The 14,563-nt window shown below is 39.6% G+C and overlaps 2 protein-coding genes across 3 annotated transcripts; both read left to right on the top strand.

Moving 5' to 3' along the window:
- Nucleotides 1–1,302: 1,302 nt before the first annotated feature.
- Nucleotides 1,303–3,640, top strand: LOC310993225 (plasma kallikrein-like; the record flags this gene model as incomplete). Its single annotated transcript, XM_083981540.1, has 6 exons — nt 1,303–1,350; nt 1,919–2,000; nt 2,108–2,264; nt 2,561–2,670; nt 2,782–2,873; nt 3,632–3,640. The coding sequence occupies exons 1-6, from the start codon at nt 1,327–1,329 to the stop codon at nt 3,638–3,640; spliced, it is 474 nt and encodes a 157-aa protein (XP_083837666.1). The 5' UTR covers nt 1,303–1,326.
- On the top strand, nt 2,829–4,576 carry LOC310993461 (coagulation factor XI-like). Of its 2 annotated transcripts, none has more exons than XM_083981814.1 (4): nt 2,829–3,294; nt 3,377–3,738; nt 3,974–4,136; nt 4,246–4,576. In XM_083981814.1, the coding sequence occupies exons 2-4, from the start codon at nt 3,690–3,692 to the stop codon at nt 4,346–4,348; spliced, it is 315 nt and encodes a 104-aa protein (XP_083837940.1). In that variant the 5' UTR covers nt 2,829–3,294; nt 3,377–3,689; the 3' UTR covers nt 4,349–4,576. The 2 variants fall into 2 exon arrangements, with proteins under 2 accessions (XP_083837940.1, XP_083837939.1); XM_083981813.1 differs by having other exon boundaries at nt 2,840–2,944; nt 3,176–3,738.
- The last annotated feature ends 9,987 nt before the right edge of the window (nt 4,577–14,563 follow it).

Here is a 14,563-nt window from a genome sequence, read left to right as displayed (position 1 = left end):
AACCCATAATAACTTTCAGATTAAAACCATAACCTTTGGTCACACCTTATCTTTGAAAGCACATTTTGATGTTTGGATATCAATAGCATTGCGGTGAAAAACAAACCTCCTTTAAGTCCTGCACCTTTTACATTTCAACAGCAGAGGTCAGTAACTTAAGTAAACTGTTCCCTGTTTAACCAAGAACTGATATACCTGATCTTAATAATTTGACCTGATCCCTGCTGCTGGTGTCACTTTTAAGGCTTATGTTGGTACTAGTTTGACAAGAATGACACTAGTTGCTAAAATAGAGTGACTTGTGGGAGACTTTGACCAGATGTCCAAATGGTGCTTATTTTTTTATTTAAAAGGGACAATACACATTAATGAACATCAGTACGGGTGTACAGATGCGTCGGAGTTAGCAGTCTGCTAATTTGCATCCGCAGTCTCTTGGCAGGTAATAAACAAACAGACAGAGAAATACACAAAGAATTATACAGTGATTCACATCATATAAACATTCATACATATACATAAAGTGCATGTCAGCATGAGTTCTATAAAATGCCGGGTATAAAGTGCCAATTTTTAAAGTGCAAGTGCAAGTTTAAATAGATAAAGTGTATGTCTACAGTAAATGGATGGATCCAGATGTGATGGCCCTCTCCTGCCGCTTGGGGTGGACCAAGACATTGGAGACTACAGTAGCAGCAGGTGTATAAGTCCCATTCACACACATGTCACACAAGGACAATGTGCAGTATAAAAAAATAAGACAAGTGCAGTGCATGCATACGCATATGTAGGCGTGCACTGCACAACAATAACAAAAATTATGACAGCCAAAAGTACAGAGCAAGAGGGACGGACGCAGAGCACGGCACGTGTGTCGCGCTCTGCGAAAGTCCCGCCTAGTCATGATTACAGAGTTGGTTTGTTTTAAGCCAGTTTTTGAGGTGGGCCTTAAAAGTGTTGTAAGTGGTACCATGTATTGTACACGGTACGTTACTCCAGATGTTACTATCCTTATATCTGATAGCTGATATCAAGGATATGGAATAAATGCTCAAACAGCAAAGGAAATCAGCAAATCACTGAATAAATAGGGTTTGGAACAGTCTCAAATCTCTTATGTCACATCTTTGTTGACAACGCACAACAATAATGGGATGGGACTTCATGCCACCAATCCTGTTGTAAAGGGGGTGGAGGTTAAAAAAAAAACACTCCTCTGTCATACTTCTGCTTCACTCTTCACTGGCTCCATCATTCAGCCTTCAGTCACTGACAGGTGCAGCAGGTTATTCTGAAACCACCAGAAACTTGACTTGAGCAGAGGACATGAGCATGGATCACGGGAGTCAGGTAAGCCCAGACCAGTCTGCATTAGTGTTGCTTCTTATACTGTCCTTTGGTTTGACTGATCCATATTCTGCTTTTCAGACTTGCCTTTCCCCTGGTTCCCTGTTTTAAATGTTTTTACATCAAAACTACAAAGAGGCAGTGTCTGGGTTAATACCCTAATTGTCTCAAGGCAAAATAAATCATTTTTATACTTGTAGTGACACTCATACTGGTCAAATGCCCTCTGCAAAAAGCAATGTGAGTTGGTTTAGAGAGTTATGAAAAAGGTTTTCAACTTCACTTCTGTTTCTGCCAAAACATCCAAATGTCATTTTTATTCTAGACACTGAAAGCCAATAAAGCTGCACGGCTATTGTTTGCTTGCATGGCGGACACAAGATCATTGAAAGACTTGGATGGCACTACTTAAAAAAAAAACATTTTTCATGTGTAATGCCTGAAAATCAAGTTTAATTTGACATCTGATGAACATTTGGAAAATCTGAAGATGAGCTGCAGCCTTGGCTATAAAGAATGGCAAGAAATATCAGCATCAACTCCTTGACAGTTCATTCTTTCTTCTTTGCAGAGCGCTTGGAAGACCGAGAAGATGCAGATCCATTTGATTTTGGTGGGTCTGCTCTTTTTCTGCAGCCTCCCCTTCAGCCATGGTAATACATACTCTTTGTTATTCCAGTAATTGCCTGATTTATCTCTTACTATGTGTTAGTTTAATGTGCTCATGTCAAATGTCTCTGTGCCTCTCTTTTTTCTTCAGCATGTAGAGAAGATCTTTTGGTGAATGTGAATTTCCCAGGACAAGACATAACATTTCACTACGCCCCTGATGCAGAGCACTGTCAGAAGTTGTGCACCCAATACCCAAAGTGTTTCTTCTTTACCTTTTATCGAGACACCTGGACCAGAGACAACAAGTATGACACCCCCTAGCCCATTATGACACCAGAATGATAAATAAATAATGTTCATGTTTTGTTTTTCGCTCCTATCTGCATCACCTACCGAGGAATCTTATATAGACAGGTGTGTCTTTACCTAACATCTAATGAGTCTTATTGACCAGAGATGGATTCCAGTCCATCTTCTCCAGCATGATCAAGAAAAATCTCTTTTTCAAGACAAACTAAGAAGGATCTGAATACTTATGTCTACAGTATGTAATCCTTCAGTTTTTCCTATTGTTTATAGAATAATCTGTATCTTTCTGCAGGAAGTTCTACTGCTATCTCAAATTCTCTGCCTCTGGAGAGCCCAGTGCCCAGACACCTCTAAATGGTGTCACCTCGGGCTTTTCTCTCAGAAACTGCAGCACAGAGAAACGTAAGTTCACAAACATTTTAATCCATAATGAAAACTATTTAATACCTTGTGAGGTATGGTTTTGTTCTCTCTAACTCTTTCTGTCTGTCTGCTGGGCTGTCTTTCTGCCAGAATATTGCCTGTCTAAAGTGTACAACAACGTGGCCTTCTTGGGGACAGACTACAAATTCTTGTTCACGTCCTCCTATGAAGCGTGTCAGAGGGTGTGCACACGGGATCCTTCATGCCAGTTCTTTACTTTCATGCATGGAAACTACACAATATTGAAAATAAGGTAAAAGTTACTTTGTGGTTTGTCATGTTTTTGAGATATGAGGGGGAAGTCATTTACTGAAATAAAGCTGGGTATCCATTATGGATTTATTATGGATTATGATGTAGTTAAAATCATTAACCAGAAAACACTGATACATCTTGAAAACGGGGCTCAGTGGTCAAGCTTCATAATGAGACATGAACTGGGACTTTGATGAATCCATCCAATGCCCTGCCATTTCTGTTTCAGACACAAATGTCATCTTAAATACAGCATGTCGGTACCAAGGATTCCCAGTGTGAAGACTCTGTCTAATGTAGTCTCTGGATTCTCCAACCAATCAAACATATTTAAAAACTTTACAAACGGTACGCAGTGTTGTAGCATTAATAAAACACCCTGCAGGTTGTTGTATGCACATCCTAATTGTGTTGCCTGTGTTTTGTTCAGCATGTTCACCCAAATTCATTACGTCGTCCAATTTGGAAGGAACGACCGTGCAGTCCCTGTCTGCTGTCTCTGCTGAGCACTGTCAGGCACTGTGCTCTGAGCATCCATGCTGTACCGTCTTCTCATTTACCAGGTAGTGTGTGCAAAACACACTGATTCAGAGTCAAACAAAGACAGCACAAAATATCCTGGATTATACTGTAAAATGGAACAATATCTAATTCTGTGGTAATTTCATTTTTGTTACTTTTGCAGCGTGCCTGACAAGGCATGTAACTTGAAAAGCAATACAGAAGTGGCCACTGCGGGCAGCATGGGCACCAAATCTGGGCTTCCAGTGTACGAGTGTCTGATGGACAGCAGTATGTATCACTAATCAACACTAAGACTGTTAGACAGGACATAACGTCAATAGATCAGCACAGACCATCTAAGAAGTGTTTTAGTTGAACACAGATATTCACAGTCCCCAGATTATGAATACAAAGACTAAGACAAAGGGCAAAATCATTTAGAGCAGATGAACATTTATCAATTTTCACAATGGTTAATGGAGAGTTTCTGTAACATATTCATTCTGTGCCTTTCTGCTAACAGCCTGGGTGACGGCTCAACATACTGATGTAGACTTCAAAGGTTGTGGCTTTCGAACTGTGCAGGACACTACTGATGCTAACGCCTGTCAGGAGGCCTGTAATGTAGACCGTAACTGTCAGTTCTACACCTACATCAAAAACACCTTCAGTGACACTGCTCAGAGGTACAGTATTCTTAATGCATGTATGCTAACTTGAATAAAACATTGTTGCTATTGAGTCATCTAGAGTTGTATAATTATAACTGTATTCATGTTGGTTGTATTTTCCCAGGAAAAGCTGCTATCTTAAGCGTGTCATCACCATGCCTGTTCCTCTCAAAGTTAGCGCGCTGCAAAACGCCGTGTCTGGTTTCTCCAAGAACATCTGTGTGTGAAGCGACGGAAACAGAATTGGAGGTATAAAGATGCTGATACAAGCATCTTCAGATTCTGTTATAAAAGCATACTAAGACCTATGTTTTTATTCCTGCATTTAGTTCATTCTCACATTTTTAATTTAATCTTTTATTTTACTTTCTTATTTCATTATTATATATTTTCCTATGTTTTAGCCTGTTAACACTTTTTCTCACTTCCCCCAGTGTTTTCGCATAATGTTATGATAGTTTTCCCTCCTGCTTTTAGAACATATTCCCTGTTTTTGTGTTTATGTTGTATTTGGTCTGTTAGGGTGATAATGTAGAAATCTCTTGGTTTGAATTTTGGTGATTTCACATACACTTGTGTTGGCTTCCCATGTAACCACAAAATATATACACACATACATGTACCATAAAATCAATAAAATCAAGTAAAGACACCAAGCAGTCTGTTCAAATCATTCTCCTTCAAATCAGACATTTATAGTCATTCTGAACTGTTAATCTTCCCCAAGACAGAGGAGCACAGGGGGAGCTGTAAAACAGGCCTAATACATGTCAGGAAGTCAAAGAGGCTATAAACTTTTTTTTTTTCTAAAACATTTTGTGACCTGTGAATCAGCCTTATGCTGTCATATTCCTCCAGGGCCCTCTCTAACACGATGATAGATGCAAATATCCTCCTAATTCGTACAATGTGTGTGTTCATACAATGTTCGTATAATATGTGTATGTTTCTATATTTACTTTTATTTATTTGACAAGTAATATTATTCCCCCCCTTTTACTGTTTGGTTTTTGTTTGTTTGTTTTATTTCCCATTCGTCTTAGAGGAAATGCTCCTTGTTTTTGTATTTGTGAAACAAAAAATGTGTGAACTTCTGGTTTACATTCTGTTATGGAACTATAGAGCTGACACAACAATGTATGATGATTTTCTTAGACTCATTAAATAATAATAATAATAATAAAAACTACCTTCCTGAGACACATAAAGATGTTGATTTCTTTATGTATGCTTTTTGTACACATCCTTTCCTCACCTGTGAGACATACGTAGCTACAGTACATGAGACATTTATAGATCTTTTGATTTTGTGTCAAAAAACAAACAAACAAACAAACAAAAAAACGTTTGCCCAAGTCATTTATTACTTGCGTACAGGATTAACCAAGACAGCATTTAGGTCATTCTCTGATTCAGACGCCCTACACATAAATCTATGCATCAGATTGCGCAGAACAGCACTGACAAACATATGGCTTGCACTGGAGCTTCTTGAGGCTCTCAGCAGTAGCCTCATGCTGTAAGCCACCATGAGCTTTCTTATACTACCTTGTTTATAGCGACACCGCAGATGGGCAGTGTACAAGGGTGTGCAATATGCTTTAAAAAGTGAGATCTTTACAGATACAGAGCACATGCTAAACTTACGACACAGTGTTTGCTTGTGTATAGAGCTTGCGACGCTGCCTGTATCTTTATCGTCCGACAAGTCATTAGCAATAATATGCAAATATTTAATCTCGCTGTGAGTGCAGTGCCAGACAGATGGAAGTCAGGGAAGGTTGACTGTCTATCTTCTCTGCTTCTAACAATCATGATTTTACCCTTTACAGCATTGTACTTTATGTCAAAGTCAGCACCATACTGTGTGCAAGTTCTCAATGTTGGAGACCAGCACTGTCAGGGCTGAAGAGGACCAGGTCGTCTGCGTACAACCCTACAACCTGCACCACATGCATTCAATATCAGAGACAAATCATTCGGCCTGGAAGGGATCAGATGTTACATTCCCCCATTTCATTCGCATTGTCTGATGCAAGTACCAATAGACCAGGGACCCCAACTTTAGACAATTTAAAAAATAATATCACATGATTAAAGGGATAGTTCACCCAAAATTCAAATTTCCCTCATTATCTATTCACCCTCATGTCAACTAAGAGCTGTGAAAATTTCCAGAGTCCTCCGTGCCTTTGTCCAAAAAGACACACCAAAAAACATCCAAATACCTCCATACTGCTCGTCTGTAATGTCCCTCTTGTATTGAAGCCCCGACATGAGAAATTGTTCCGAAAAAAATTAAATAAGTATATATTTTAAGCTTGTTTGTAGCGGAAACTCCCAGTGTCTCAGTTCACTGCTCTTCCTGTGTCAGTGCAAATCTCACGTGATTTGCACTGACCGGCGGAACAATTTCTCATGTCGGGGCTTTAATATAAGAGGGACATTACAGACGAGCAGTATGGAGGTATTTGGATGTTTTTTGGTGTGTCTTTTTGGACAAAGAAAAGTGGTATCCATTCACAACCATTATATGGACAAATACTGCTGCGCGGACCCCCCCCCGTAACTCCAAGAAGGCACGGAGGACTCTGAAAATTCTCACAGCTCTTATTCGACATGAGGGTTAGATAATGAGTGAAATTTGAATTTTGGGTGAACTATCCCTTGAACACGGTCGAATGCTTTAGATGCATCGATGGAGCACAAGAACATTGTAAAATTTTGCCTATTGTATTTAGACATCAATTATTTCTATTTTCAATTAGGGACTGACTGAGGCTGCCAGTTGTATCAAATGTATTCTGCTATTATGTTGTACTTTGTTGTGTAATTTTACATGATGCCCAGAGATCACCTTCACTGATGTAAATGAAGCGGACAATGTAGCTAGAACATGTGGCTAGATAGATAGAACAGATCCATCCTGTGAGCGAGGACAACTATACTGTCCTGTATCTGAGTGTAGGTGTGTCTGGTATGTGACCTATGACTACATGTAACTTGGAAGATATCCACTCAGGGTGGTGGTGCAGGTCTGTTCCGAGTTTAAGGTCACATGCCAGACACACCTACACTGCAGGTATAGGACAGTATAGATGTCCTCACTCACGTCACCGGATGGTGTCACCTGATGGAGAATGATAGGCATAATAGCTGCCTGTCATGAAACAGGTTTTTAGTGTTAAACATATAATTATAAACTGATAATCAGCAACATTTCCTACACCAGCAAAACCCTTCATGTTGCAGTAGTGCAACCTGTACACATCGCGTTTTTGCTTGTAGGACTTTACAGTGCAACATAATTACAATAAATCATAACAACTTTATTCATAAGGCACTATTCTAAACAAAGTTGTTAAAACGACTGAAATGTTGCACCTGTGTGTCAACCTGCCCTCGGGTTACCATGGTGATTTGAGATTTAACTGAGAGAGATTCAATTACGATTACGGCTTACGATTTATAGTAAAATATCCTAAATGTAATCACATACAGTAAAAGTACCCGTGTGCGTGTGTGTCTGTGTACGTGTGTGTGTGTGTGTGTGTGTGTGTGAGAGAGAGAGAGGTTTTAGGAAACAGTGACATCGCACCGCAGACCAACATCTCAATCAGAAACATATAGTTGGTGAAAATCTTCAAGTTGACAAACCAATAAGAAATTTGTTCTCCATCTGATACCCAGAATAGAACCAACAATGTCAGGTGGAATTTGCTGGAGGATGAAATTTGAAAATGAGGTCCACGCTGTGACGCCTGGGGCACATGGAGAGTGAGTTTACTGCATTATTTTAGATTTAAATGTGTCACATCCAGAAGCAGAAATGAAGAAATAACTAAATACATAAATATTAAGATAACCAATAAAAATATTTTACAATGGGTATTTGAGATAAATATAGTATTCCCAGAGGATGTAGTGTATGTATATACAATGGCATGCAAAAGTTTGGGTACCATTGGTCAACATTTCTGTTAATGTGAACAGTTAAGCAAGTGGAAGATGAAATGATCTCGAAAAGTTATAGAGTTACATGACACATTCCCCTTTATAGCCCCACCTTTGGCAACTATCACAGCATGTAAATAGTAAATAGCTGTCTGATATATTGGTCAAAGTTATCTGAGAACTCAAGTTTCCCATTCTTTTGCAGGGTGCTGCTTTGTTTCCCTTTGTCACTCTAAAATTGTAGAAAACAAAAATAACACACTGATAAAATAAAATATTGCAAAAGAGTGTTTCATGTTTAACATCATTTCATCTTCTACTTGCTGAACTGTTCATATTAACAGAAATTTTGACCAATGGTGGCCAAACTTTTGCATGTCACCGAATATATCTCCTTACAGAATGTGCCTGTTGAACAGAAGTGAGGACATCTATACTGTCCTGTACTGGAACGTCTGTGACCTATGACTAAGTGAAACTTGGAAAATAACTGCAGGGTGGTGGAGAAAAGGTCTGTTCCAAGTTTAACTTAATTATAGGTCACATACCAGACACACCATGCACTCAGGTACCGGACAGTATAGATGCTGGAGGGTGGAATTTAAAAATGAGGTAGGCAATAACAACAAATAAATAAACATCAAGATAAAGAAACATTAACAACCATATTTTTGAGATGATGTGTGATGATGATGACTAATTGACATGCCCGAAATGAACCAAATAAATAAATAAATAAAACAATGAATATTATTTGAGATAAATATTTTCATATATCCAGAGGATGTGTATGTGTGATGATAATATATCTCTTTAGAACAGATCAAGTGAGTGAAAACATCTCTACCTGAGTGTAGGTGTGTGTGGTATGTGTCCTGTTTGGATGATACCTGCTCAGGGTGATGGAGCAGGTCTGTTGACTTGGTTATAGGTCACATACCAGACACACCTACACTTACAGGACGGTATAGATGTCCACACACTCACGTCATCTGATGGTGTCAGCTGAGTGTGTGATGGACATGGCTTCCTGTTATGAGGCAGGTTTCTGTTAAACTTCTAATTATAAAGTGATAATCAGCAACATTTCATACACTAGTGACGCCCTTCATGCTGCAGTAGTGCAACCTGTACACATAGCCTTTTTGCCGCTATGGCTTTCCAGCATAACAACAAATAATAATAATGTCATTTATGTAGCACTTTTCCAAAACAAAATTACAAAATTGCTGACATTATGCTATGCAATGTTATGTCAGTCTACCCATCTGTCTGTGTAAAACACCTGAGGGTCAGCCTGCCCTCAGAGGTTACCATGGTAATTTCACCTGCCAAGTCTTTACTGAGTGAGATTCAGTTGAAATTCACATCTTAAACCCAGACATACACCTAAAACAACTTAAAATGTGCATCTGCCTCTGCGATGGTCTCACATTTGAGCTTATTATGACAAAACAGTAGCTCCTATCAGAATAAGAAGCAGACTGTCACTGAACATGCTGATGTGTTTTTAGTTTCCCATAATAAATAATTTGAAAGCCCATGAAAGTTCAAACAAAATGCACTTCCTAGCCTAAATGGAAATCTGCAACCCTGATTACATAGGGTGCGCAGTAAATTGTAATCGCTGTATGAACACAGCAAACAAAACACAGCTACTACCTTTTTCTTTTAGGTGTTCTAGTTTCCCTTTTTAAAAAACAAAAAAACAAACAGAAACATATATTTCAAAGATTAACTCTGACACAGTGGAAAAATTAGTTGCAGTCTCAGTGTCTGAGTTATTTTTGTTACGTCCCAAAACCTCATTATTTTTGTTCCCACTTGCCCATATTTCATCAACTGCACATTGAGACCAGAGTTAATGCAAAGTATCAATTAGCCACGCATTTGGCTTTGCTAATCTCTGTTGATACAAATAGCTAGAGATGCAGTTCATAAAAAATATACTATGTATTTAAATAAGACATGGTGTTTCCCTGAGTTACAGAGGATGATGGGTTGGGGGTTAACATGTTTGGACGCGTTGGCAACCGTCTCAACTCTCTTATGTCACATCTTTGTTGACAACACACAACAATAATGGGATGGGACTTAATGCCACCAATCCTGGTGTAAAGGGGGTGGAGGTTTTGCTGTCATACTTCTGCTTCACTCTTCACTGGCTCCATCATTCAGCCTTCAGTCACTGACAGGTGCAGCAGGTCATTCTGAAACCACCAGAAACTTGACTCTGCTGTGGGTCTCTGGATCTGGGATCAGTCTGGAGGAGAAGAACCTGCAGGGCTGCAACCAAAAACTGCTCTCCTTTGAGAAAGTGGAGCACAAGTCAGCAGAGGACATGAGCATGAATCTCGGCAGTCAGGTAAGCCCAGACCAGTCTGCAATTTTTCTAATGTCAAGAAAAGTAATGAATTCACAGCCACTATTGCTCGAGATACAACAATTCTCTATTCTACACTCGTTTCACAAGGTAACAACAGCACTTCTGATTGTGATGCTTTATTTGGTGTAGGCTACTTGTAGTCAGTTCAAGTTACAATGTATTGTGTTGGACTGGATCAGTGAATAACAATCAAAGTGTGATAGCATGTTTGCAGTAATTGTTTGATGAAATAACCTGGCATTCATTTTCTGCCATGCTTTAGAGCTGTCATCCCTCTGCCAATTTTCGTGTCTTTTTTACTATCAACAGCAATCCATAATCATTTTCAGATGAAACCATAACCCCCGGTCATACTTTATCTTTGAAAGCACATTTTGATGTTTGGATATCAATAGGGTTGAGGTGAAAAACAAACCTCCTTTAAGTCCTGCACCTTTTACATTTCAACAGCAGAGGTCAGTAACTTAAGTAAACTGTTGCTTCTCACACTGTCCTCTGGTTTGACTCATCCATATGCTGGTTTACAGACTTGCGTTTCCCCTGGTTGACCAAGAATTGTCAACACAATATAGAAAGTGAACATGAACTCTTTATTGGGATTTAAAAGGTTTTTACATCAAGACTACAAAGAGGCAATGTCTGGGTTAATGCTTCTCTTATAATGATACTGTGTGAGAGGATTCAGTGAGTTATGAAAAGTGGTTATCAAACTTAAGTTCTGTTGGTGCCAAAAAGTACAAATGCCATCTTTAATCATTTTAATCAGAGCTGCAGTGTGTAGTAATACCCGGGAATGAAGTTTAACTTTATATCTGAAGATGAGCTACAAAGCTTGGCTGTAGAGACAGGCAAGAAATTTGTAACAACATTGTAGCATCAACTCTGTACTTCAATTTCACTAATAGATTAAATGTAAAAATGTTACAGAACAGGTCTTTGGCTTGCAGAGTCACCTTGGAGCTCTGAGAGCTCCTTGCCTCTGCATCAGCCACCGCCTGTACCGCTCTGCTCCTACTGTAAACTGGCCTGCCCTCCCTGTATGACCCAGCTTGCCCAATAGAAGCTGCCTTCATCAGCTCCTCTTCACTGCACAACCCCTTATACCATGTTGTTAATCCATGTTGTTTTCTTGTTGTGTGTACACAACACCTATTGCTAGACTTAGTCTAACTGCAGCTGTGCTCCAGTGACTTTATTCTTCTCTGCAGAGCAATTGCAATACCAAGAAGATGCAGATCCATTTGATTTTGGTGGGTCTTCTCTCTTCTCTCTCTCTTGGCTTGAGTCAACTAGGTAAAAGAAACTCTACATTATTGTCATTCCAATAATTGCCTAATTTATCTCTTACAATGTGTTAGTCAGTTTATTACAGTGTATGCCCATGTCAAATGCCTGAGCCTCTTTTCCTTTTCTTCAGCATGTAAACCAAATATTCAGAAGGACGTAGATTTCCCAGGTTTCAACTCAGGAACCGGCTACTCTCCTGATGCAGAGCATTGTCAGAAGCTGTGCACCCAGGACCCAAGATGTCGCATCTTTACCTATATTCGGGAGGAGTCGACGACCTTGACAGATATGTATGATTTTTTTTTTTTTTACAAATTTTGTTTCAGAAAAGGGAGAAACTCAAGTGTTGACTTAAGGATCCTTTCCTCGGTTGAATCTTCTGCTTTTATTCTCCAGCTGGGCCACTCAAGGACATTCACAGAGTTATTGCTAAGCCACTCTTGGCTGTGTGCTTAAGGTCATTGTCCTGATAGAAAGTCAGAGAAAGTCATCTGCACTTTTTTCTTTCTTTTCAACTAATTCTAATCAGCTTCGAAGCTGGCTCACTGAGAGCCTCCTGTCTACCATGACGCCCAGATTGGTAGAATGCTGCATTAATGTTTGTTCTACTAGTAGTTTCTCCAGGATCTCTGGAGCTCAGGTAGAGACCTTCGGGTTCTTGGTCATTTCTCCCCATTTGCTCATTCTGTCAGGGCAGAAAGCTCCTTGAAGAGTCCTGGTTGCTACAATATCTACAATATAACAGTTTTTGTCCCCTTCCCTCCTCCTTGTGTTATGTTTTTTGCTCTGATCTGCATCACCAACTGAGGGATCTTATGTAGACCGGTGTGTCTTTCCCAAACATAGCTATTCAGTGTAGTTGACCACAGGTGACATTCAGTCCATCATCGCCAACATGACCAAGAGTAATCTCTTTTTCAAGAGGAAGCTAAGAAGGATCTAAATACTTATGTCAATGTAATCCACTGGTTTTTCCTTTTGTCTATATGATAATCTGTATCTCTCTGCAGTCACTATCAGTGCATCTTCAAGTTCACTGACAATGGAGAGCCAGGCACCCAAGGTGTCAACAATGGTGTCACCTCTGGTTATTCTCTCAAACCCTGCGCAACGGAGGACCGTAAGTTCACCAACATTTCAACACCATTATGGAAATTGTTTAATAGTTGATGTGATTTTGTTCTCTCTAAGTCTGTCTGTCTGTCTGTCTGTCTGTCTGTCTGTCTGTCTGTCTGTCTGTCTGTCTGTCCGTCTGCTGTCTCTCTGCCAGTCCTTTGTCTGTCTAAAGTGTACCCCAGCCTTGAGTTCCTGGGGACAAACTACACATCCTTGGTCACGGCCACCTCTGAAGAGTGTCAGAGGGTGTGCACACGGGACCCTTTTTGCCAGTTCTTTACTTATGTAAATGAAAGCTTCACAAAATCGGAAGAAAGGTAAAACTGGATATCATGTTACTTTGTTGTTTGTCATCTTTATAAGGTTAAAGGGGAAGTCAATGGCTGAAATAAAGTAGGGCATGTCAATGTATATGATGTGGAGAGAGAGGTCTGCTATGCAGCCAAGGTCATTAACAGAAACCACTGATACATCTTGAGAACAGGGCTCAGTGGTCAAGCTTCATAATATTTGGAACCTACATTTTCCCACAGTTTAGCTTGATAGCATGTTTCGTTAATATTGTTCGCTCACTCCACCCCTAAGCTTATAATGCTGGTTTTCTGTTCAAAAACTTCTTGTCCAAGCTGCGATAACCCCGGTGATGTCACAGTGATATCATGTGGGTTATTTTCACAGATGTGACAAAACCTCTCCAGAACCACAGACATTGTATGCCTCTCAAGTTTTCAACAGGAATTGGGACTTTGATGAATCCATCCAATGCCCTGCCATTTCTGTTTCAGATACAAATGTCATCTTAAATACAGCATGTCGATCCCAAGGGCTCCCAGTGTGGTCACTCTGGCTGATGTAGTCTCTGGATACTCCAACAAATCAAACATATTTAAAAACTTTACAAACGGTACGCAGTGTTGTAGCATCAATAAAACACCCTGCAGGTTGTTGTGTGCACGCATCCTAATGTGTTGCCTGTGTTTTGTCCAGCATGTGAGAGCACATTTTTTCCAGACACTGAGATCCAAGGAAACAGCTTCCAGTCCCTGCCTGCTGCCTCTGCTGAGAACTGTCAGGCACTGTGCTCTGCTCATCCATGCTGTACCTATTTCTCATATGAAAAGTAGGTCTGAGAGTCAAACAATGACGGCACAAACTGAAACGACAAAGTGCTAAATTACTGTAAATTGGAACGATATCTAAATCTGTGGTAATTTCATTTTTTGTTATTTTTGCAGTGCTACCTTCACATGTAACATGAAGAACAATACAGATGAACTGATTACACAAGCCAAAACGGGATTCTATTCTGGGCTTCCAGTGTACGAGTGTCTAATGGATAGCGGTATGTATCACTAATCAACATTTAACTAATGTAACTATTAATTATTAATCTAACTAATCAACTGTTAGCCAGGACATAACATCAGTAGAGCAGCACAGACTATCTAAGAAGTGTTTTGGTTGAACACAGATATTCACAGTCCCCAGATAATTCATACAAAGACTAAGAAAAAGAACAAAATCATTTATGAACATTTATCAATCCATTGTTTCACTATAGAGAGTTTCTGTAGCATATTAATTGTGTGTCTCTCTGCCAACAGGCTGGTTGAAGCCTCAATATACTGATGTAGACTTTTTCGGGTTTGACATTGAAGCGATTAAAAAGGATTCTGCTGACGAGTGTCAGGAGGCCTGT

Source organism: Trachurus trachurus (genome assembly GCF_905171665.1).
Source record: "Trachurus trachurus genome assembly, chromosome: 11".
Classification (NCBI taxonomy): Eukaryota; Metazoa; Chordata; class Actinopteri; order Carangiformes; family Carangidae; genus Trachurus; species Trachurus trachurus.
This window is presented reverse-complemented; position numbering and strand designations above follow the sequence as displayed.

Excerpts from the sequence above, each read along its gene's own strand:
- LOC310993461 (XM_083981814.1), top strand. The coding sequence starts at position 3,690 with ATGGGCACCAAATCTGGGCTTCCAGTGTACGAGTGTCTGATGGACAGC. Across the intron at positions 3,739-3,973 it reads CGAGTGTCTGATGGACAGCA|CCTGGGTGACGGCTCAACAT; the intron begins GTATGTATCACT and ends TTCTGCTAACAG. Across the intron at positions 4,137-4,245 it reads TTCAGTGACACTGCTCAGAG|GAAAAGCTGCTATCTTAAGC; the intron begins GTACAGTATTCT and ends GTATTTTCCCAG.